Source organism: Terrapene carolina, unplaced genomic scaffold, assembly GCF_002925995.2.
Source record: "Terrapene carolina triunguis isolate 2854851 unplaced genomic scaffold, T_m_triunguis-2.0 Scaffold428, whole genome shotgun sequence".
Classification (NCBI taxonomy): Eukaryota; Metazoa; Chordata; order Testudines; family Emydidae; genus Terrapene; species Terrapene triunguis.
The window spans coordinates 146,298-171,698 of NW_020664779.1; the positions used below are offsets into that span (position 1 = coordinate 146,298).

Here is a 25,401-nt window from a genome sequence, read left to right on the forward strand (position 1 = left end):
ACATGTATCTGCCATGTGTTTGAAATTCACATTGAAATTGTTTCTCTGTAAGCCAATTGCATGAAAGTTTTAGATTTTCCCCAACATAATGATAAAACTGGTATAAGCTGCCCTGTTTTTTTAAATAATGGATCTTTCAGGTAGCATAGCTTTACGTGTACTGACAAATATAACTAAGCTAGAGCTAATATGACTGTTTACTCTACCTGATATTTGGAATTTCAAAAAATTAACTGCTTTTATTTCTGTTCAGGCAATACTCATTGTTGTTACCGTTGCCTTTGTTCAGGTAAGAACTCTATTTTGCCAACTTAAATCACATTAGTACTTCATATAAATTCTTCTATGTAAGCAATTGCTGTAGTTTTCCTAGAGATATTGCACGATTGTGAATGGCAGAGAAGATTGTCCATGCTTCTCAATTTTTTTCATCACAACCTTAGATCTGGTCTATAAACAAACCACTTTAATCAGTGTAATTATAGTTAGAGTGGTACACTTACACAGGAATAGCTGTGTCCACGCTATGGGGGTTGTACTGCTTTAACTACATTGGCAAAAAATCACAACACTAATAGATGTAGCAGTACAAAAAATAGACTTTTGACTACATAGTTTTTCTTTATTTTTTGAGTGACCACAATAGGTTTGTCTTAACAGACTGGTTAACTCCCAAGTATGGACTTCCCTGGCTGTTTCAGTGCTAGTTTGTTTTTCACTGAACAGATACCGTACTGACTCAAACACTTTATTCTCAATTTATGCGGACATCATGTGCAGAGCAGTCTTCATTTTTTTAATCTTGAAAAAGTTGACTGGGAAAAATATCATACTTCACAAAGTATATTTCTCATTGAAAGTTACATACAAATACGAACTTGAGTTTTTGAAGCATCTGATCTCCAAAAATGTAAACTATTTTTGTAATGACAGAAAATGGACTAGTTTTCAACACTGTAATTCAAACACAAGAGTAGTTCCAAAAATAGCATCTGAGCTGAGAACCATCATGAAAAATTTCAACTCAGAAAGTTTTTCAGCTTAAACCACTGAAAACCGTCCTTTCATTGTAAGCTCATATCTCAGCAGTAATTTAATCTTGCTGGAAGCATTGCTCTAAAGAGCAAAGTGATAAAGGAAGGAATCTACAGGATTCTTTAGCAATATATTAAGATTGTGAGCTTGTCAAGGCTTGCAGTATATTTTTGTCTTTTTTACTCCTGGGAGAGTTCTGCGCCTAAAAATTCTGTGCCAAAAAATTAAAAATTCTGTAAAATTCTGCATTTTATTTGTCAAAATAATGCAATATAATCACACCAGTTTCAATTATTTTGGTAATTGATGAAAAAGGTGACCACTATTCAGCATTTCCTGAACATGAGAAAGTTAAGTTACAAATACTTGGTAGCCAATACCCTGCATTCCAGTTATAATCCTGGTTGGCTACTTTGGGAAGTACTTGATTCTGTTTGTCCTGATGTTTCGACTGCTTAATAAACATTTTATTTGCCCTCAGTCTCTCTCTTTTATTTACTTTTTTTTTAAATGGGTAATTGTGCCACTCTGGCACAGGAAAAAAGCGAGACGGCACATAGATTTTCCTAGCTGAGGATTCCCTTACTGTCATTTACAATAATACTCCTTTACACCCCTCTGGCAATGTAAAGGAGCCTTAAAACTTTTACACATTTTATACTCCTGGGGGAATTGACTAAGAATGGAACATTAACAACTGTGAGGGCAAGTTGCTACATTTTTTTGCTCTGCCTCAGGGGACATGCTTACCTCCAAACAGCCCAAAGCCCTACCCCTCCACACCTGGCGAGGCACAATAGCAAGTGAGGGGGACAGTCTCTCTCGCTCCTTTGCACGCATACCCATTCTCCTCCCTGCACCCATTCACCACTGTGACTTACACTCTGCTGGCTGCTCTGGGTGCTTGAACAGACTCCCCAGGCTGCTAGGGAAGGAGCTCGTATTCCCCTCAGATTTTTGTTTCCCTATTTTTTTTCTGCGGGGATCAAAGAAATCTGCAGACTATATGAATTCTACGCCCCCTGAAGTAGTGCAGAATCCCCCCAGGAGTAGTCTTTGCAACACCTAGCATCTCTGAGCCTGATTGGGTTCTCTGAGTACTACCTTTAATACATAAGGTTGGCTTAAGTAGTAGGTACAGTTTTATAGAAAACAAAAAACCTGTTGATCAGTAATTTTTTCTCTCACATTATTTGTGGTCAGTTTCAAAGGCTTTCTCTTCTCTAATTGCATCTTTATTTCACTGCAGGAGTACCGCTCAGAAAAATCTCTCGAAGAGCTTAGTAAACTTGTACCTCCTGAATGCCACTGGTATGGCGCCTTCTACTGTTTCAGACTTAAATTAAGTGACAAAGCTGGTTAAGCATTAAACTTAATCTGCTGTGAATGTAAAGGCACTTCGGGGGAAAAGCTTACTGTAATTTACATAACCCTATGATTCCACATTAGCATGTCAAATTGTTACACTATTATAGAGCATGTTAAAGGAAAAGCTTTCCAACTATAAGGATAGTTAAGCATTGGAATAGGCTCCCAAGGAAGGCTGTGGAATCCTCATGATTGGAAGTTTTTAAAGAACACGTTGGACAAACACCTGTCAGGAATGGTGTAAGTTGGATTCAGGGGGCTGGACTTGATGACCCCTCGATGTCCTTTCCAGCCTTACATTTCTATAATTCAATGGATCTGACCTTAGAAATAGTGAATTTTTAAAGCTTTTTAACTTAAGCATAAAATATCACCATGAATCAAGACACTTAGAATGGTGCAAATCAGGTTACGTTTCACACCATAGTAATATAAGGATAATCTTGTTCTCAGTGTCATTGTTTGAAACTAGTCTTTGGTTGCAATGTAGAGCTAATCTACTTAGAATCAGTTTGTTTTTATCCTGCCTGTAGTACTATGTAATAGGGATTTCTGCCCCAAACAAAATGCAGGGAAGTAATTCTTAAATTGATAATGCACTTCCACTTTTGATTGACTATATATTTGTGTTCTCCACAGTGTACGTGAAGGTAGGGTGGAACACACACTTGCCAGAGACTTGGTTCCAGGTGATACAGTCTGCCTGTCAGTGGGAGACAAAGTCCCTGCTGATCTACGCTTGTTTGAGGTATGTGTTTAGAAAATTCTTTTAAAATTGGTTTGGAGGGGGAAGGAGGCGGGAGGGACAGAAAAGGTAAATGAAAACTTATATACAGGAACAAAGATTATTATTGTCTAGTGGCTAAAATACTTGGCTATAGAGAATGCTAGTGTTTTGCTTCCAAGATTTAGATTTTTGGGCAGTGTGTGATACACATACATATAGGTGGCTACTAATTTTCCTGTAATATTTGTGGGGGAATTGGGAGGACCTGATTCTAAAGACCCTTTCAATTTTTACTCCAATTTACTGACTTAATTTATTAGTCAGTTAAGTACTTTCCCTAAATACATGAAATACAGCAGGCTGTGAAATGATCATTTTGTTTTGCCAGTCTGAATCATCAACCATCTATCTGGCAGTTGTTTGCAGCTGATTTTGATTTTTTTGTTGAATCTTTCCTTATATTAATCTTATTGGATATAACTTAAATGTTCCAATTTGTTCATAATTGAGTATTTAGACATTATAGATGCTTATGTAGTCGTGCCATTCTATTTTATATCCTTTGCATCAGAAATGTAATATATAAAATTGTCTAGTTTACTAAATATCTGACTTCTAACATGAGTATGAGTACCAGTGTCTAGGTGTTAGCAATAACACTGATCATATACACTTCTACCCCGATATAACACTGTCCTCGGGAGCCAAAAAATCTTACTGCGTTATAGGTGAAACCGTGTTATATCGAACTTGCTTTGATCCGCCGGAGTGCGCATCCCTGCCCCCCTCCCCCGAGTGCTGCTTTACTGCGTTATATCCGAATTCATGTTATATTGGGTCGCGTTATATCAGGGTAGAGGTGTATATAAATCCTCCAAACACAACAAAAAGTGGGATATATATTTATTTTGCTTTCTGTGATCCTTACTTCCCTTGAAGCTGAAAGTTATGTTCTTAATATTGGTCTCCTCTGTGATGTTAGGCATTTTCAGGACTCTTGTTGAATTGATTGGAAAAGTCTTGGAAGCACTTGCTGTGTGTTAATGCAGGTTTTTCTATGCAGTGTCCCAACTAGTTCCCTTTTGAGACTTTTTTGGAAAAACTAGTATCAAATATAGTTATTAATCTACAATACACTTTTTCATTGCTCCTGTCTTATATCTGTCATTAGCTCCCTCTGACACTATCAAGCCATGGCTTCTTTTGCATTCCGTAGTCTCTGCCCTAATGCTCTGTTGTGCAGCATCATTTTCTACAGAAGTGACATAAAAACATTTGTGTGTTTTTGTTTTTGTTATACACTTGCATTGCTTTTGTTGTCTCACTCATAAAATTTACAGCATGTTGTGGTAACGCTACTTGTCACAGCACCTTTTCTGTCCTCTGTCTTGAAGGTGCAACCATACATAGCAGCCATACATAGCAATAGGCCAGATCAGTGCTAACCACCTTGAGCTTCATAATTACTGATGGTCTTATTTTGCAATGGTTTTCAAATTACAGCCATTGTCCTCCATCTACCATTATAACACCTTAACCCTCTCTCTTTCCAACATGGTTGTGGGGTTGTGTATGTATGTCCTTTCCCGATTCATACTTGATGGGTTCTAAATGTCCCTTCTTAGAAACTTGAAGGCCAATTTAGGTTTTTTGTGGGATGGCTGACCAGGTTAGTTTATATCCTGACGGTACACTTGACTTGGATGCTAGTTCTGAACTGTATCTTTTATGTTCCTGATGTGGCAGAGTACAGTAGTTATGCTCACTTTTAGCATAGGTACAAAGGCATGATGGTTGTAAGCTACTATAGGGGTATGTCTACACTACGAAATTAGGTCGAATTAATAGAAGCCGGTTTTATAGAAATCGGTTGTATACAGCCGATTGTGTGTGTCCCCACATAAAATGCTCTAAGTGCTCTAGTCGGCGGACCGCGTCCACAGTACCGAGGCTAGCGTCGACTTCCGGAGCATTGCACTATGGGTAGCTATCCCACAGTTTCCGCAGTCTCCGCCGCCCATTGGAATTCTGGGTTGAGATCCCAATGCCCGAATGATGCAAAACAGTGTCGCGGGGGGTTCTGGGTACATGTCGTCAGGCCCCTCCCTCTCCGTCAGAGCAACAGCAGACAATAGATTCGCGCCTTTTTACCTGGGTTACCTGTGCAGACAACATACCACGGCAAGCATGGAGCCCGCTCAGCTCAGCTCACCTTCACCATATGTCATCTGGGTGCCGGCAGACGTGGGACTGCATTGCTACACAGCAGCAGCAGCTAACTGCCTTTTGGCGGTAGACGGTGCAGCATGACTGGTAGCCTTCATCGGCGATCTGGGTGCTGGCAGCCGTGGGGCTGGCAGCCGTAGGGCTGCATTGCACCAGCCCTTGCCTTTTGCCTTTTGGCAGTAGATGGTTTATTACGACTGGTAACCGTCCTCGTCGGACAGCAGTGGCTGTCGATCATGGACACCTGGGCAGATATGTTCAGTCCAGCAGTGGCTGGAACTCCGTATGTCCCCCAGTCCCCCATCCTGCTGCCTTCACAGTGATGATGATGGCTATCAGTCGTAGTATGCCATTTTCTGCCAAGCGCCCTGTTGGATCATCGCACATTAGCAGAGTCTTCCCTGAGCAGCAGATCGTGCAATAGGCCTGAAGGCTACTGCCAAGCGCCCAGTATTTGCTGCCAAGCACCCAGAAGATGCCAAGGGCTATCAGTCATGCTGCACCGTCGTCTTAAGATGTAAAAAATAGATTTGTTCTGTATTCATTTGCTTCCCCCCTCCCTCCGTCAAATCAACGGCCTGCTAAACCCAGGCTTTTGACTTCAATCTTTGGGGGGGGGCCATTCTGTGTGACAGTTGTTTGTTTGTGTTTCTCCCTGATGCAAAGCCACCTTTCTTGATTTTAATTCCCTGTACCTGTATGCCATGTCGTCACTAGCCCCTCCCTTCCTCCTTCCCCTGGTCCGTCAGATACTAGTTTCGTGCCTTTTTTCAGACCAGACGCCATAGCTAGCACTGGGATCATGGAGCCCACTCAGATCACTGCGGCAATTATGAGCACTATGAACACCACGCGCATTGTCCTGGAGTATATGCAGAGCCAGGACATGCCAAAGCAAAACCGGGACCAGCCGAGGAGGCGATTGCAGCGCGGCCACGAGAGTGATGAGGAAATGGACATGGACCTAGACCTCTCACAAGGCACAGGCCCCAGCAATGTGGAAATCATGGTGTTCCTGGGGCAGGTTGATGCCCTGGAACACCGATTCTGGGCCCGGGAAACAAGCACAGACTGGTGGGACCGCATCGTGCTGCAGGTGTGGGACGATTCCTAGTGGCTGCGAAACTTTCGCATGCGTAAGGGCACTTTCATGGAACTTTGTGACTTGCTTTCCCCTGCCCTGAAGCGCCAGAATACCAGGATGAGAGCAGCCCTCACAGTTGAGAAGCGAGTGGCGATAGCCCTGTGGAAGCTTGCAACGCCAGACAGCTACCGGTCAGTCGGGAATCAATTTGGAGTGGGCAAATCTACTGTGGGGGCTGCTGTGATCCAAGTTGCCAGGGCAATGAGAGACCTGGTGATATCAAGGGTAGTGACTCTGGGAAACGTGCAGGCCATAGTGGATGGCTTTGCTGCAATGGGATTCTCAAACTGTGGTGGGGCCATAGACGGAACCCATATCCCTATCTTGGCACCGGAGCACCAAGCCACCGAGTACATAAACCGCAAGGAGTACTTTTCAATGCTGCTGCAAGCCCTGGTGGATCACAAGGGACGTTTCACCAACATCAACGTGGGCTGGCCGGGAAGGGTACATGATGCTCGCCTCTTCAGGCACTCTGCTCTGTTTAGAAAGCTGGAGGAAGGGACTTTCTTCCCGGACCAGAAAGTAACCGTTGGGGATGTTGAAATGCCTATCGTGATCCTTGGGGACCCAGCCTACCCCTTAATGCCATGGCTCGTGAAGCCGTACACAGGCAGCCTGGTCAGGAGTCAGGACCTGTTCAACTACAGGCTGAGCAAGTGCCGAATGGTGGTGGAATGTGCATTTGGGCGTTTAAAAGCGCGCTGGCGCAGCTTACTGACTCGCTCAGACCTTAGCGAAAAGAATATCCCCATTGTTATTGCTGCTTGCTGTGTGCTCCACAATATCTGTGAGTAAGGGGGAGACATTTATGGCGGGGTGGGAGGTTGAGGCAAATCGCCTGGCCGCTGATTACGCGCAGCCAGACACCAGGGCGGTTAGAGGAGCACAGCATGGTGCGGTGCGCATCAGAGAAGCTTTGAAAACGAGTTTTGTGACTGGCCAGGCTACGGTTTGAAACTTCTGTTTTTCTCCTTGATGAACCCTCCGCCCCTCCCCCCCACCCAGTTAACTCTACTTCCCTGTAAACCAACAACCCCACCCTCCCCTACCCTCCCCCCTTCGAGCACCACTCGCAGAGGCAATAAAGTCATTGTTACTTCATGTTCATGCATTCTTTATTAATTCATCACACAACTAGGGGGATAATTGCAAAGGTAGCCCGGGATGGGTGGGGGAGGAGGGAAGGAAAAGGACACACTGCAGTTTAAAACTTTAACTCTTATTGAAGGCCAGCCTTCTGCTGCTAGGGCAATCATCTGGGGTGGAGTGACTGGGTGGCCGGAGGCCCCCCCACCGTGTTCTTGGGCGTCTGGGTGAGGAGGCTATGGAACTTGGGGAGGAGGGCTGTTGGTTACACAGGGGCTGTAGCGGCGGTCTCTGCTCCTGCTGCCTTTCCTGCAGCTCAACCATACGCTGGAGCATATCAGTTTGATGCTCCAGCAGCCGGAGCATCGACTCTTGCCTTCTGTCTGCAAGCTGACGCCACCTATCATCTTCAGCCCGCAACTTGCACTGTTCATCCTACGATTCAGCACGCCACCTCTCCTCTCGTTCATATTGGGCTTTTCTATAATCAGTCATTGACTGCCTCCACGCATTCTGCTGTGCTCTGTCAGCGTGGGAGGACATCTGTAGTTCTACAAACATGTCATCACGTGTCCTTCGCTTTCTCTTTCTAATCTTCACTAGCCTCTGTGAAGGAGAAACATTTGCAGCTGGTGGAGGAGAAGGGAGAGGTGGTTAAAAAAGACACATTTTAGAAAACAATGGGTACACTCTTTCACGTTAAATTTTGCTGTTCACATTACACAGCACATGTGCTTTCGTTACAAGGTCGCATTTTTCCTCTTATATTGAGGGCCTGCCGGTTTGGTGTGAGAGATCACTCACGCAGTGCCAGGCCACAGATTTCAACTTGCAGGCAGCCATGGTAAGACACAGTCTTTTGACTTTTTTAACCTTCTTAACATGTGGGAGTGGTTTCAAAGAGTAGTGTTCTCATTTCCCATACCAAGCACCCATTGGGTTAGCCATTTAAAATGGGTTTGCAATGTAAAAGGAGGGGCTGCGGTTTCAGGGTTAACATGCAGCACAAACCCAACTAATTCCCCTCCCCCACACCCAATTCTCTGGGATGATCACTTCACCCCTTCCCCCACCGCGTGGCTAACAGCGGGGAATATTTCTGTTCAGCAGAGCAGGAAGGGGCACCTCTGAATGTCCCCTCAATAAAATTGCCCCATTTCTACCAGGTGAACGTGAATGATATCACTCTCCTGAGGATAACAAAGAGCGATCAGGAATGGATGTTGTCTGCATGCCAGCAAACACCGGGACCATACGCTGCCATGCTTTGTTATGCAATGATTCCAGACTACGTGCTACTGGCCTGGCCTGGTAAAGTGTCCTACCATGGCGGACGGGATAAGGCAGCCCTCCCCAGAAACCTTTTGCAAAGGCTTTGGGAGTACATGAAGGAGAGCTTTCTGGAGATGTCCCTGGAGGATTTCCGCTCCATCCCCATACACGTTAACAGACTTTTCCAGTAGCTGTACTGGCCGTGATTGCCAGGGCAAATTAATCATTAATCATTAAACACGCTTGCTTTTAAACCATGTGTAATATTTACAAAGGTACACTCACCAGAGGTCCCCTGTGTGCCCTCAGGGTCTTCGTTGAGTTCGGGGGTTACTGGTTCCAGGTCCAGGGTGACAAACATATCCTGGCTGTTGGGGAAACCGGTTTCTCTGCTTCCTTGCGGCTGTGAGCTATCTACATTTCCTCCATCCTCCTCTTCTGAACCCTCTTCCCTGTGTGTTTCTCCAGTGAGGGAGTCATAGCACACGGTTGGGGTAGTGGTGGCTGCACCCCCTAGAATGGCATGCAGCTCCGCGTAGAAGCGGCATGTTTGCGGCTCAGCCCCGGACCTTCCGTTTGCTTCTCTGGCTTTGTGGTAGGCTTGCCTTAGCTCCTTAATTTTCACGCGGCACTGCTGTGCGTCCCTGTTATGGCCTCTTTCCTTCATGGCCTTGGAGACCTTTTCTAATATTTTGCCATTTCGTTTACTGCTTTGGAGTTCGGCCAGCACAGATTCATCTCCCCATATGGCGAGAAGATCCCGTACCTCCCGTTCTGTCCATGCTGGAGCTCTTTTGCGATCCTGGGACTCCATCACGGTTACCTGTGCTGATGAGCTCTGCGTGGTCACCTGTGCTCTCCACGCTGAGCAAACAGGAAATGAAATTCAAATGTTCGCGGGGCTTTTCCTGTCTACCTGGCCAGTGCATCTGAGTTGAGAGTGCTGTCCAGAGCGGTCACAATGAAGCACTGTGGGATAGCTCCCGGAGGCCAATAACGTCGAATTCCGTCCACACTACCCCAATTCCGACCCCCTAAGGCCGATTTTATCTCTAATCCCCTCGTCGGAGGTGGAGTAAAGAAACCGGTTTAAAGGGCCCTTTAAGTCGAAAGAAAGGGCTTCGTCGTGTGAACGTGTCCAGGCTTAATTCGATTTAACGCGGCTAAAGTTGACCTAAACTCGTAGTGTAGACCAGGCCTAGGTATTGCCTGTTCCAGCAGTGCTAAGGGGTTGGATGGGAAAGGAGAGCCTTGTAGGATCAAGTCTACATCTCTCACTCATCTTTTGTCTCTGTGTATGGAGAACTCAAGGGAGAAGCACCAAGAGAAGTCAGAGGAAAACAACTAGATTCAAACTTCTGAATTTTGTACAACGTTGAGAATTTTTACTTTAGATTCAGTGATACCTGTGTTAGTTGCTTTAAGCATTTCCATTTTAAAGGGTCTCTTCAAATGCTTCTAACTTCGTCAAACTTCTAATTTTGGGCTGAGATTTTGTTCTTGATTTTCATTCTGAAAGCAAAATTTTGGCTATTTTGCTCATGAAAAGTTAAGCCCTTTGTGGGTTTTTTTTTTTTTTTTTTGCAAGCTTTTTTTTGAACCATTCTAGTGCTTACGCAATTTGAGGTGGAAAATTGAAATTTGATAAGAACCCCTAGGTAAGACCCTTCAATGGTTTTGTGAAAATCTGTTCTGACTGGGCTACAGTAAAGGATATTAAAATATTGTCATGTGCACTGGTTATTATGACTTTACTAGTTTCCCAATGTTCCATTGGCATAGAACATGTGTGGATAAGAAAACTGTATGGGGGTGAGGGGAGGCTAGGAAATTCCAAACAATCTTTCAAAGAGCATAAAGATTTCAAAGTGAAGACTCCAAACCAGTGAATGTCAAAGATAAGGTTCACCATGTGAACTTAAGTCTGCCCCCTCTTCTGTATCTGTCCCAGTTTGATCTTCAGTTATGTTATCACAGATGTTTTTCCCCCCCCTTATGAGACCCCCTGCCTCATTTTTCATGCAGGTTGAACAGTGAATGAAATAAGGTTACATTGTGAATGAGGCAGAGGTCCTGCAGAAAATATGAAGATGTAACTAAAGGCTGTGGGCCAGATTCTGTGCTGTGTCCAGAAGTGCTGTACCTGGTAGGGGAGAGCAAAAGTGATTTTGGGTTATTTGTGCTCTTGGGATTCTGGGTCACTGAAGGGACCAAAATGGAGAATTTAGGCATCCATATGGGCTGCCCTAAGTAATAGCAGCTTCCCCAGTGCTACCTGTGGCCTGCAGCACAAGCTAGAATGGCTGTAGCAGTGTGCAGTGCAGGTTTGGATCTTTCCACCCCGACTCTGTATCCCTACTCTGAGGCTTTTGAGGTGCTTAGAATCTCCTATGGAAACTCAATGCAATGCCTGTGCCAAAGGTATTAGTCTACAAGGAGCTGTGGGAGACTTACAGCCCATTTTCACTGCTGGGGTTGCAAGGTGGAGGCAGCAAGGTGCAGAATCCCTCTGTTTTCTAGACACATGCTCTTGTGTGCTAATGGTCTGTCAGATGTCCTAGGGTCTAAAATTGGGCTGAAATATCCAAAGGAATCATGGTTAGAGGCAGACCATGTAGAAAAGATTAGATTTATTGCCCTTTGTACAGATCACCCACCAACTAAGTCCTCCAAAAACACTTAGGTTGGTAAGTATACTATTCATCATGCTTAGGATAAAGTGAGAAATGCACTGTTTTTTTTGTTTTGTTTTAAGTGCATGTTGGTTTGACAGCTTCCAAAAATAATTAGCAGGTGGGTAAATTACATGATCTGGGTAGCTGAATCCCAGATGGTGTCTGGCTGGATTCCGATTTAGGTAATATCTCCTTAATTGGTATCAGCTTTATGGATTTTACAAGTGTGTAAATCCAAGCTATCTGAATTTCTGTTGAATAGGAAGAAACACTTAACCGATTCTCTTCAATTTCCTTAAAAATGAAATGGACAACTTTAACAGCCTGCAGACATGGTCAAAGGTGGTTTGCTGTTTGCTGATTTCTTTGCATGCACACTAAAATTTTATTACATGAATTTGTGAATATTCATCTCTCTTTAGAGGGATTGTAGACTGCTTCTGATCTGCTATATTCCATTACGTAGAAAATGGAAACATAACTACAGCAGTGTGTACTTTACTGCATTGGTTTTAAATCATTTGTTTCGTCTAGCTTCTGTGTCTGAAACTCGGTGTTAGATTCTTTATTCTCTATCAAGACGGTCATTTTTTCCCTAGCTGCCTTGAACCAATGGAAGTAATTTACTGTTAAGCTTCACAGGCTATTTCTGGAGAAACAAAAGACTACATTTATTTGCATTGCATGACAATTTAAAAAAAAAAAAGCTTTGCAAATACTTGGAGTGTAAATAGTTTAAAAGCATATGCTTGAGAGTTCCAATATTCCTACCATGATCTTTTAACAGAGGTTGCAGTTGTACATGAACATGTTGAGGTAAGGGCTTTTTGGGATATGATCAAATCTGCTTGACCTTAATGACCTCCCTTACATGTATTTAGATCTCATTGAGAATGAGGCTTATTTTATCAGATGCTTAAGGCTTCCACTAAAGGTATTCATATGTATAAGAGTTTATTCTTAGACCTTTGTGTCTACAGGATTTGACTTGTTTCATTTATAAATGTCATTGCATTGTTTGTATCTTAGTAGACCTTTTTCTTGTCTTGTGCTTTTTTAGGTTGGTTTGTGATGAGCAGAGAAATGAAGTTTAATCCAATTTGTTTATTACTTGACTATTGGCAGATCCTCTTTTATAGAAGAGAATTCTAGCTAGTCTCCTAGGTCTGTATGGGCCTATGCTTTCACTTCTGTTCTTAATCAGTGATGGATGTGTGTTTTTTCTTTAAAAAAACACAGTAACTGGTTATTTTACTGTTTAAAATCCTGGGAAAACTCACTTTGAGGACACATCAGTGTTCACCTGCAGAGCAAAGTAGGCCAGTATAAAAATGTGTGGGATTTGAAGATGCAATGTAAACATGTAGTCGACTTCATAATATTTTAGCGTTATTGGAGAAACCTCTGCGAAGGTGTGAATGCTTGAAGAGGTTTCTTTGATGCCCTGGGATTTAAAGACCAAATTAAATGAAAAGCCCACAGTAAGAATCCACGTTAGATTAATATGTTGCTTTGCAACTTATTTGTAGGGAAGTGACAAACACAAGTGATCTAATATATTAGAAGGGTCCTAGAACAAAATATATGATCAAGCAAGAAACTATATGTACATACATGCATATAGATAATTGTTATATATTTTTTTTTTTATTTATAGTTATTCAACTGAAATTGTTTGCTTTGACACAACTCAATAAGTTTAGCCTGAATGAGGAATATAGCTTTAGTGAACTGCCTGTTTTTTAGGTGACTGGAATTGAGTAGGTTTTAGAATACTAGTCAGAGGGGGGGGGTAGGAATAGGACAGTTGGAAAAACTACTTTGTTTCTTTAAATATTCTGAAACAAACTTCTAAATCTTCAGTCTAATCTTCTAGTTGATGACTGTCTTAGTAAACTGCAGAAATTAGAGTTAAGCAGTGTTTGTCCTTTAAAGCATTTCACGTATAAGGAAAAAGGAAAAATCTTTACTGAACTAACTCCCACAGCATATGCTGAAAATCTCATTTTTCTAAAACATGAAATTTGAAACTTCTTCCAACCTTTCTAATCTCTATATACTAATGAGCTATCCATGTATTCTGCTAATCCTCTCCGAAATCAGAATGTAACCCTGACAAAATATTGCATATTACAATTCAGGCTTCAGACAAAATATCTCTTGGGAGTGATTATTTAAATGTTTCAAAGTCTCATTTTTTTTTTTTTTTAAAACTAAACAAGGAGACCAACGTATTTTTTTTTTTTTTTTTTTTTTTTTTTAATTCCATAGATTTGTGGTACTGTACTGTTTACATAAAAAAGTAGCACTTTCTGTAGCTGTTCAGTTCTACATAGATTTTATTGATTATGATTGAAAGATTAATTGCAGTTTTTTGACCAGTGTCCCTTTTCCTTTATTGATACAGCACCAGCATTTTAAAAATGGGCACTGCCCTGGTAACTATTTGAGAGAATAGCAGGAAATAGAAGGGGTATGGCTGATCACAAAGCGCTTTAGTAAAGGTACTATCCTTTAATGTTAACTACATTATTTTTTATTTAGTGATCTATGTTCATCTTGCTGTCCAGCACTGATAAAGAATATCCAGTACATCAAAAATAAAATGTTGCCTTTTTAAAAAATCTGGAAATACCTGAACTGCTGTGATCTACCACAGCGTTAATTGTTTTGAGTGCAGTGCAATTGGTCCATCTTTACTTTTTGAAAGACATCCTTTCGAAGAGATTAAGTATTTTAGTGATGGATCTTCCCATCTGTCCTTAAACATTTTTTTTTTTCCCTTCAGGTAGCTGGCTAAAAGTGTAGATTGATTAGATTACAAATAAATGGTGTTCCCTATTTAATCAACATCCCTTTACAGAGTGATTACATTCAGGAGAAGACTAGAGTAGTCCCTTGTGATTGACTTCTGGCTCATTCAAGAGGCCAAAATAACTCCCATTAAAGACCATGGGAAAGACTTTAATGGGAGTGGGATTTGACCCCAAGACCGTTCTAGGTGATATATTTTAAGACTTCTACTTTTTGTTTTGCACTACCTTTATTTCTGTACCCCATGTCTTAACCTGTCTTATTTTTCTTAATACTAATTCTTCCTCTTTCTGCCAGACTCATTCCTGGGCGGTTCTGCTGATTAAGGGAATCTAGATTAAAGAAACACATTTTCATCTATGCAATCATATCTCCTGAACAACAAGGCCGCCTTGACTATTGGCAGGGAATGTGGTTTTTTTTTTTTCCAAGAATTTAAGTGTGAACAAGCACTTTAGGGAACAGGATTCTTGTTAGGAGTTGCCGAAGAATGAAGCTAAGAATTGTCATAGGTGAGAGTGAAAGGATGCAGCGGTGCATATGTACTTGCAATCCTAATTAACCCTTTTGGTCAGTGGTTGAATGGATCACAATAGCAGCCCTTCTTTGGGTGGATCTATAGAGAAATTGGGGTTTTGGGATCCAGTTGGTGGTGGTTTTAATAAAGGCAAGTGAATTGCATCCTCACTTATAGTCAGTACTGTTTGTTTTCCAAGCCATTAGGGTATCTGTTTCTTGTGTTTCTCTTCTTCTCAAGCTTTCCTTTGGTTTAATACCTAAGATCCCAAAGACTTTTGCATTTATTGAACTGGAGGATATAGCCTGTACAACAGCTTGTTCATTTAGTTAGTTTTCAACTCACTTCATTGATTATAAGAGCATGCTTAGTTAACGTGTGTAATTTCGTAACACATATGCAATACATTTTATGTTTCTAAGAAGGGAATCTGAGGGAGAATTTAACTGTCTCAGCATTCTGAATACTTTGAAAAACTCAATACTGTACTGATGGACATGAAGCTTTTTACTTAGTCAGTATGTTTTGTTCCCAAAGGCTGTGGATCTTTCTATTGATGAATCTAGTCTGACAGGCGAGACTGCTCCATGCTCTAAATCGACTGCTCCTCAGCCAGCTGCTACCAATGGAGACCTCACCTCCAGAAGCAATATTGCTTTCATGGGTACACTGGTTAGATGTGGAAAGGCAAAGGTAATATCATATTGATAGAGAAGAATGTACTGCATGTCTTAATTATTTCTAAGCTGCCAGATCTACTTTAATGTTCATCCATCTATTGACAATGTAGCTTAATAGCTGTACAATATTTACATTTTTCTTAGACCAATATTTAAAATGCATGACCTTTTGCAATTAATATAGAAATGTTTAACTACCTGATGTACTATAGCAGAACTCTCTTTTTGTAGCTTACTTCAATTACTTGGTTCCAAGTACCCCTGAGGGGGCCGAAAGTACTAAAAGGGGTGTGTGTGTTTGCGGGGAGGGGTGGGATTGGCTTATGAACACCACAAGGTCTCCCCATCCCATGAGCACAAGGCCCATCTACAAAATCCCAGGTCTTTTACTTCTGGGAACCATTCCTTTCAACTGCACTGGAGACCAACCACTGGGGGTGCCAGCAACTAGCCTGGCCATACCTCACCCACACTGCCTGGCATCAAAACTCCTACTGATCCATTCCCTCACATTCAAGAGCCAGATGTCTTCCCCCAGCATCATCCCTGAAAAACTCAGGCCAATTATAACAGGTGTCCCGATGCTCAACCTCTGAACCACCAGTCTTTATGAATATCCTAGTAACCTCATGGTTCACATTCTTCTGGGCCTTATCCACAGGAGTCAGTTCATCAGGTCTCTGTCAAACCCACTTTCTGACCAGACCACTCTTATGTCTGGCCACAATTGCTTGATCAACCCAACATCCCTTTGAATTCAACCCCTCCAGTTGACTCCAGTGCAGGCCCCAAGATCATTTTTTCTCCAAGGTGAATAACCAGGACTTTAGGTGGGTGCTCGTTATTCATTAGTGAATGCAGAAAAGGCATGAGCTGATCCCACAGCGTGCCTCTCCTGCTGAACCACTGAATGTGTACAGATTTAGCCTTGAAACTCAGCTGCAAATCACCTGGCCACCTTCTTGTGGGTCCAGTGCACTATAGAGAGCCGGCAAATCCAAACATCAACCATGTTTTGGATGTGCCCTGGAATCTGAAACGGAGCAGGTTAGTTACACTTATTGCCTGTCCTAATAACCCCTCCCCTGGGGTGGACATAAACCTTTAACAATTCAATTTCCAGTGCCCGATAGCCTGAACCTTTTGAGCCTAAAACCTGTGATGATGCTGCTGCGCTCCTGAAAGAATGTGTACCAAAGTTAGCCAGGTGGAGACAAACTTTTTACATAACTCCAGCAAACAGTTTCCTGACAAGATATCAATCACCCTTGTACAAGTATGCCTGGCTCCTGATTATATATTGCTAGGAAAGTTCTAACTGCTCTTATGGGACACTGGTATTCATTCACACATTCCCATAACACCAAGACCCCTTTCTTGTTTTGGTCTGTTTTTGAATACCCTAAGTTCAGTGACTCTGCTCTAGGTGACGGCCATATGTCCAGTAATTCCAATACCTGCTTGGGCCTGTCTGCAGCTGCTTGAGGCAGCTCACTTACCCTGAATGCAACTGGAATGGAACAGAGGCTCCACATGGCCCAGACTAGAGTTTAAAGTAATGAAAGGGGAGGGTGAGGGAACAATTGACTTTCTCCTCTGCTGGCCAATGAATGGATAGAGCAGTAGTCCCCAAATTGTGAGGCCCCCCCAGAGGGGTGCAGAGGAATGTTCAGGGGGGTATGGCAGGGTCCAGGCCAGCCCCCATGGGGGGGTGGGCAGGGAGTGCCACCCAGCCTTGCTCTGCCCCTGGCTCCCTGCCACAGCTGAGGGGGGAGGTGCAGACAGGTGTAAGAGGGGGCAAGAGGTAAAAAGTTTGGGGACCACTGGGGTAAAGCCTCTAGAGGGGAAGGGGCCACCCCTGCATCCCTAGTGAATGCTATCCTTCTTTCTATCGGGGCTGTCCCAATCACTGCTGGTCCTATCAACTTTTCTATCGGTTGAGGCAGATGGGTGGCATTGTATAGATATTACCTGAGAAGTTACTGAATACTTCAGCAGAGTGTACAAAAGCTTTGCAAAATTGCTTATCTGACTTGTCCAGAGCATTGATAAAGCTTAAAAAAAAATTCAGTACAGCCAACTAGTCACTATTTGATCCGTAGACTGTAAACAAATTGTCAAGAACCATTAACAGTTTGATATAAAGTCTCAAATTGGAATTAATTTTATTTTGTAGGGGATAGTGATTGGAACTGGAGAAAACTCAGAGTTTGGGGAGGTTTTTAAAATGATGCAAGCAGAAGAAGTAAGTATTAATACTTCAAGCACAGTACACCTTTTTGTAAATGTAAATACTACTTTCTGCCAAAAATTTTGTTAGTGGAGCTTGCATTGGTATTTTAGAATAGAAATTTGGAAACTAACCTTTTTTCTTATTGGTGTCACTGTCTTTTTTATTTTTCTTCTCTCCTACACAAGAAGTCTGAACTCAGAGCATGGAAACAGTAATTGAATTCAGATCAGCAAGCTAATCAAAATTGATGTAAAAATGTGAAGATAATTCAAATAAGATTCTGAACTTGTTAAAGATTCATTTCTATGCTAGAACAGTTCTTAGGAAAAATATGTGGAAATTCATTCGCTGGGAATTGTTTCCATTTACATTAAATTGTCCTGATGCTCATCATATAGGAGTTTTATTGGTGTGTCTAAAACATAACTAATTTAACTTGACTAACTGAACACTAACTTTGTTATTTAGAACACATGTAATGGTTTCATAACTTGCTGAACAAAGGTTTTTTCCAGAGAAATGACCAAAAATGCCAGATACGGTGATCAGAATTTATTTAATCCTTTTTGGCTAAAGAGTCATTATCAAGACTGACTGCTACAAAATTTATGTATCTTTAAATTCCTTTTAAAACAATTTTTCTCTGAAGAAAAATTTAAAAAGTCAGCTTGTCAAAACAAGGGGCTCCAAAAGAGAAACGTGTGTGTGTGTGGGGTGTGGTGTGGTGGTTTTTTTTTTTTTTTTTTTTAAATCTGGGCAACCTGCCAGAAACACAACAGTGCTGCAAGGTTTCTCCAGATTAATGCATTATTGTCCTTGTGGTCTGCTTGCCACTTGGTGTGGGGTTGAGGGGGAGAAGGAGGAAATGCCTTGTATTGAAACACACAAACAAAATCCTGTATTCACAACTTCAGAAAGGAGTATTTCATAAGTGTTTTTGCACTTCTCTTCTTTTCTTTCAGTTTAGAAAAACAAGCCTCCATACACAGGCTCTGAACACACCCTACCACTTAATTAAAATCACACAAATAAATATATATTTCAATGTAGTGTTACAATTAATTAGCATGTTTCCATATTTGAATGCAAAACAATCAACTACAAATGTTAACCCCCTGCCTCCAACCAAAATAAATGTAACTAATTATTAAAGTCTACGTTCTGTAGGTGGAGGAGGAAAAAGCTTGGCTCAATGCACTTGTATAACATTTTAATAAGTAGCTAGCATATGTGCTGGAAAAGAGTTTTGTGAAACAGAAGAAATTGATATCAAACAAGTCAAATCATAAACTACATCTTTAACAAACTATATCCATATCAAGGAGAAATAAATTCCATAGTGAATAAATGTCTAATAAAATAATAAATTAAAATAATGGTGCTTTTTGAAAGAGTTGGATTTTACCTTGGTCACTTTCTGTACTTTGCTTACCTAAATTCTCTCTGCACTTTTAATTGGCTATGGTATTCGTTACTTCCTTTTCTAAACTGTTGTACAATATTGTTGCTGTCCACTATTTTAAGCAATTAAAACTATTGGGTTTCACTTATGTAATTGAAGTGACTCTCGTGCTTTTTTATGTTTAGTTTGTATGGAAACTATACAAAGTTAACTTCAGAAGGTGTTCCATGCTGTATTGTCTGTCTTTTATGACAGTTTAGTTAAGACATCAGTTGTAATGGTTCTCAGTTAATGAAACGGTGAAGTCTATTAATAAATTCTCTCAAAATAGTTCATTTTCTATGACTACTGAGCAAATGGTACTCAAGAATGAGATACAAGGGTTCTTAAGTTAATCTGTAATGCATTTATGGGCCCACTTTCTTTTTTTAATCTTCAGAAGTATTTGTCCTTCTTGTAGTCTTCTTATTGCTGTATGTTCAGTCAGATATGGGAGAATTGGGAGGATCTACAGTAGGGAGCCTTATTTGGTGCTGCACCAAAATAATGTGATAATTAAGGCAGTTCCCTATTTGCTCTCAGCAGAGACCTGAGGTTTCGCTCTTCTCTTCCTGATAACAGAACATTTCCTAAATGTCAGTTGACACTGCAAAGTTCTCAATTATACCTTGGATATTAGGAAATCGGAACACCTATCCTTCTACTTCCTGAGCTAGACATAATTGCGTCCCTGAGCTCCCAGATCTAATATTCTGGTTTAAGCATCTTTGGGGAAAATACTGAATAGTACTTTGGCTCATTCCTAACTCCAACACAATGGGAAGTAATCTGAAGTACAAAATCAACTTGACTTTTCTCTGTACAGTTGTATCCATAGGATTCTGACTCTTTGCTTTTACTCTAGTTTTTGGAAAGCTTTTCTTACTACTTAATAGAGCATTCAGTATCTGCCATATGTATTTTTCATACTATAGTTTAACTTGTGTTACTGTGTAGATGAGCATCTGGACATCTAATGTAAGTGTCTGCTTTCCTGTCTCCTCTTTTATGGTTTTAAACTTTTCTAAAGAAGCTGGTTTTGTATGCAGTTGTCTGTTTTTTGGCATTAGGTGTTATATATCTTTCTACGGAATGACCAGTTCTGAAACTCTTCCAGATGACCAGCAAATCCCCTGGGATATATGGTGGTCTTTCATGACTCTGATACTTGTTTAGACCTTGGAAAAAGTCTCACTTGCCCCTCTGTTACCTGGAGCCAGGGAGTTTTCAAGAACTACAGGGCTTCAAATCCACTTTGCCTACTTGTAAATACTCAAGATAAAAAACTTGGTACATTCAAAGCACTAGGAAGCTGCTAAAGAATTATTATCTTCTTCGCTCTAATGAATTATTCATTGAGGCTTGACTTCTACTTCTCACAATAATGAAACAGAGCACTAGATTATGCATAGTGCATGGATATTTCTACAACCTAAACGTGGTCGATAATTCTACATTTTGGTGGTGTCAACTTTGACAGAGTACCCATTACATTTTAGAAACTTAGTGTCATAATTTGTATTGTAGTATTGCTTACATTTTTGTTAAAACAATAATGATTCAGTTGTCACCCTGAACTCTCACATTTCATCAAGGCTCCAAAGACACCTCTGCAGAAGAGCATGGACCTTTTAGGAAAACAGCTTTCCTTATATTCCTTTGGTATAATAGGTAAGAACATATCTGTATCTGCATTTGAGCTTTTTAGGAACATTCATAATTCATTCCTGCTAGACACTTACGTAGCTGTAAATGAAAAAATGTTGGTCTTGGAAAATTTTGGGATTTAAAAACACTTCACTTTTCTGCTTGCTTTTAATTTTATTGGCCTGTGCTAAGTGGTATGGAATAGCAATTGATTGCTTTCATACTTGTAGATCTTTATTTGTTGCCTATGTCCTTCTGGCTGCTACAGATCTCTTTCCCCCACTGTCTTATTTTTCTGATGCTTTTCTACTCTAAATCCTCCTTTCCTTTTAGATAGCCATTTGTGCCTCATTTTTTAGTTCTGAGTCTCAGTGCCAATGCTGTTCAGTGGTTTACCTGACAGAAATGTTATTTCACTTTTGATGCTGAAGGGTATCGCCATGCTAACAGACCCGCATCACACTGACTAAGGAAACTAAGCTGTACAATGCACTAAGCGTGGGTTCTAGAGCTGCAATATATAGCACAAATGACAAGTTTACATGTGCTTAATGTTTGATAATCCTGAAGCTTCTACATTGTTTTATATTTAAATACACCCTGCTTTGTTCTGTTTGTAGGTATTATTATGCTGGTTGGATGGTTGCAAGGAAAGCATATCCTTGATATGTTTACTATTGGTGTGAGGTGAGAATTTCATATCAAAGTGAAAAATATTCTTATTTGAACACTTAAGCAAACACTTTGAAAATCAGTTGCATATGTATTATGGTATGTCCGTATAATGCATGCTGTGCTTTTAAGCCACTTACATTTCAAATAAATGTAAGACTGAATGCCATATAAACTGAAAATAGATATTCTGCTGACATGAGAATGGTCAGTCACTTCCATTTTTATGCTAAAATGGTATGTATACTGTGCTTGACTTATTTAAATCCATAAATCTCTGGCCTAATCTCTAGATGTAGTTGCAAATTAAAACACAACTAACATCTCTATAAATACTGTAATAACCAGAAGTTTAGATTCCGTATAATATAACCACTAGAACTCAAATTGAAACCCAAAAGAATAAAATTCACTAACTTGGTGGACTCCGGCGAACACTTGAGTAAATAAATGTCTTGCTTTGTGTCCTAAGACTGTCTCCCTCCCTCAGAGTGGTAGAGGGAGTAAGTTCCCCAGAAAGAGTCCTTCTGCAAAGAATGACCCTTATGTTAGGTGTCCCAACAATCTACTCTAGGAAATCTGCCTCAGCATACCAACTTTGGTAGTGCAGAGGAAAACAAGTGATCTTTTTGGCAAAAGTACTCAGACCATATAAAGCTTTATATGTCAAACCAGCACTTTGAATTGCATCTGTGCGCAACTAGGAAGTACAAAGTACTCTCTGCACCAGCTGACTTTTTTCAAACATCCATGTAAGATGCACTTAAATATAGTGTATTGTACCCCAAACTGGAGGTGACAGTGATGGTGCAACCTGCATTAGAGAGGAAGTTTGACATTTTTCTAGAGGGATATATATGGAAAAGTTCATGATGTGCTGAATTACCCGTCTTATCTGCTAATTTGATGTGATTTATGCACAATTCAGATTTTATTAGTTAGGATTTGAGGGTCTTAGGTGGGGAGGACACTTCAAAATTGATCTTCCATCCCTATTTTCACACCATTTTGCTTAAGTATCGTAGCACATCTGTGTTCATGCATCTGAACAGTAAACTCTGAAATCATGGCATATTGGTTCATCTACACAGGGTGCCACATTTTTCCAGACTAAATGACATGTGATTAGAGCAAAGTAGCAGCTGGTGTGTGTGTGTGTTCTGGGTTTTTTTGCTTTTTGTTGGTGTATCCATAAAACACTGTCTCTAACTTGATTGATTATGCTTTTTTTAGTCAGTACATTGACTTCTAAGCCAATGTGTTTTGTTTACATTTTTATTGCAGTTTGGCTGTAGCTGCAATCCCTGAAGGACTACCTATTGTGGTAACAGTGACATTGGCTCTTGGTGTGATGAGAATGGTCAAGAAAAGGGCTATTGTAAAAAAGCTACCTATTGTTGAAACTTTAGGTATGACTAAACCAAATAATAAAGAATATTGTGGTATTAATGTTAGAGTTAACCAAAAAAACACAGTTTAAAAAGTCTGTTCAACTACGGTGTTAGCAACAATTTTACCAAGAACATGGTAGTACTTTAAAGCATTTCAAGGTTCTTGAGCCTAGCATCAGAGCCTAGCATACAGAATTCATTGGTCTATGTCATTATCAGGGCTGTAGTTTCACAGGTGAAACAGTAGGGAGGAAAACGGTTCACCAGTTAAAACACTTATTCTCTTTTCTGTGCTTAGTTAAATAAAATACTGATTTAAAATTGGAAGGTTGCCAGGTTGCCATGTATTTAGGAATAGTACCATTGAGATATTTGTGAACAACACTACTAAGTTTATCAGTACTAGAAAATTGCATGGTGTGTCATCAGGAAGTCTACATACCACTTTTCAAGTATGTATGTTTTTGTCATACATGAAGCTGTATTTTAGATATTAAACAAGGACTCGCATCTATATCCTATCTGGGACCTCAGTGCATTGATACTAATGGACGTGCAGAGTGCTTCAATGCTGCAAAGTTCTCTTAGAGTTCCCAAAATGTCAAAGGCATTGAGACTCACTATTTCTAGATGCTATTTTTCTTGCATTGTACGGTTAATTAATCTCACATTCCAAAAAATCTCTGCCATCCAATTAAACATTCAGATTTAGAATAGTTTAAATAAAAAGACACTAATGCAATTTTGACTTAAATTTTAAATGCTCAAGTTAGGAAATTCATGTAGAGGCATTATCTTTGCTAGAGTAATAATAAATATTATTTGTTGAATGTAAGTAAGAACTTGTGGTTGCTATGGAAATAAGAGCGTTATACTTTTTTACTGTTCACAACAACTTCTGACACTTCCTTACTATAGTTCTTCAGTAAACAGGAAGACAAACATTTTGGAAAATTATAGTTCTTAGCTGCATTCATAACTCTTTGCATAGTTTTGTTGAACTACCTATTGACAATTTTGTGGTGAATCCTTTGAGTCCGTTTATAAGTAACTAGAAATTTTTTGCCTCTGTGCTTAAACAAAAACCCTGCATTGGATTTTATAAAATCCAAAAAATGGAATTGTAACCTAGGCAATTAGTGTTATTTTTTGGCATACAAGAGTTCTGAAGGAGATAGTGAGAAATTAAAACATAAGTGAAAACTGTAACTGGCTAGATATATTAACACCCTCCTTCTAATGAAGTTCTGTAACATGTACTTCTTATCTCAAGTTCCAAAGCACTTGGAAATAAATTTGTCTTCACTGAGGTTTGTTTGCTCATAAGCTACTCATGTTTCAAAGAAGACTTCCTGTCGTATGTTTAATTTAATTGTTCTTTTTTTCCAGGTTGCTGTAATGTGATTTGTTCAGATAAAACTGGAACTCTGACCAAGAATGAAATGACTGTTACTCATATTTTTACTTCAGATGGACAGTATGCTGAGGTATGTGGTAGGAATATATTTTTAAACTTTTTCTCTAGTGATTTTTGGTGCAGATGAAAGGTGTCAGACTGAAATATGTTAATTACAGCAAATTCAGAGCTGTCTGAGGTAGTGTAACCTTCTCCATGCCATTGTGCTGTGCCTCAGTACTGTTCTGGAGGGACCACCTCTAGAGGGAAAGCTAGTTCTGTCCCCATGCCTATTCAGTATTTTGAGTTTTCTGGGCCACGTCCCAGTTGCTCTGTCTATAGGGAGTTCTCCATAAAAATAGATAGGGAGATCTGGCTCTTTGAGCATGCTGACAGCATATTATGTTGGCTTTGGTTAAAAAAAAGAACATTGAGAGGTTGTTTTTGCTGTCCCTATTGAAAACAAGATTATGGTGGCTACTTGCTGTAGCATGTGAATAAAAATGAAATCTAGTTGTAGTAGACTTCAGAGCCGGGGTTTCAAACATATATCACTACCCTCATGGTTGCAAAGAAAAAAATTTGGTTAAGACTTGTAAGTTAATTGATAGTGATGTCTTAATGAATGGGAGATAAGTTGAAATAATTAAATGTGGACTTCACCACCATGCTAATGTCTTTAGAGTTGACTCTTCAATGATGACACCTTGGTGTTGAGAGTAACTGTTTCATTGCTGAGCATTTTAATGAATGGAATGCAGAAGGGTGTGGCAGTGAAGGCATGGTGAGGACTGAATTGCTGCCAGGAGGGAAATGCACAAGGAGATACAAAGATAAAGAAGGGGACAACAACAAGAGGGTGGGAAAAGAAAAGACAAATAACTGCGCCTCTTAAAACCACATTTTCTCACTACAGGCACGTCTTTTCTTGTGAGTCACGGCATAGCACTGGGAGAGAGCTCTCCCAGCGCTATTAAAAACAAAACAAAAAACACCTCCACGAGGGGAATAGCTACCAGTGCTGAAACTTGCAGCGTTCGGGGGTGTTTTTTCACACCCCCGAGCGAGAAAGTT

At 40.6% G+C, this 25,401-nt stretch overlaps 1 protein-coding gene across 3 annotated transcripts in view; it reads left to right on the forward strand.

The window, feature by feature from the left end:
* The window catches only part of ATP2C1 (ATPase secretory pathway Ca2+ transporting 1), a 127,341-nt gene that overhangs the window by 65,556 nt on the left and 36,384 nt on the right, over nucleotides 1–25,401 (forward strand). For all 3 annotated transcript variants that reach the window (XM_026658342.2, XM_026658341.1, XM_026658340.1), the window contains 9 exons: nucleotides 254–289; nucleotides 2,285–2,346; nucleotides 3,043–3,151; nucleotides 15,405–15,560; nucleotides 17,724–17,792; nucleotides 20,817–20,892; nucleotides 21,489–21,555; nucleotides 22,825–22,949; nucleotides 24,321–24,418. In XM_026658342.2, the coding sequence (XP_026514127.1) occupies nucleotides 254–289; nucleotides 2,285–2,346; nucleotides 3,043–3,151; nucleotides 15,405–15,560; nucleotides 17,724–17,792; nucleotides 20,817–20,892; nucleotides 21,489–21,555; nucleotides 22,825–22,949; nucleotides 24,321–24,418 (798 nt within the window). The remainder of the gene's footprint in view (nucleotides 1–253; nucleotides 290–2,284; nucleotides 2,347–3,042; nucleotides 3,152–15,404; nucleotides 15,561–17,723; nucleotides 17,793–20,816; nucleotides 20,893–21,488; nucleotides 21,556–22,824; nucleotides 22,950–24,320; nucleotides 24,419–25,401) is intronic.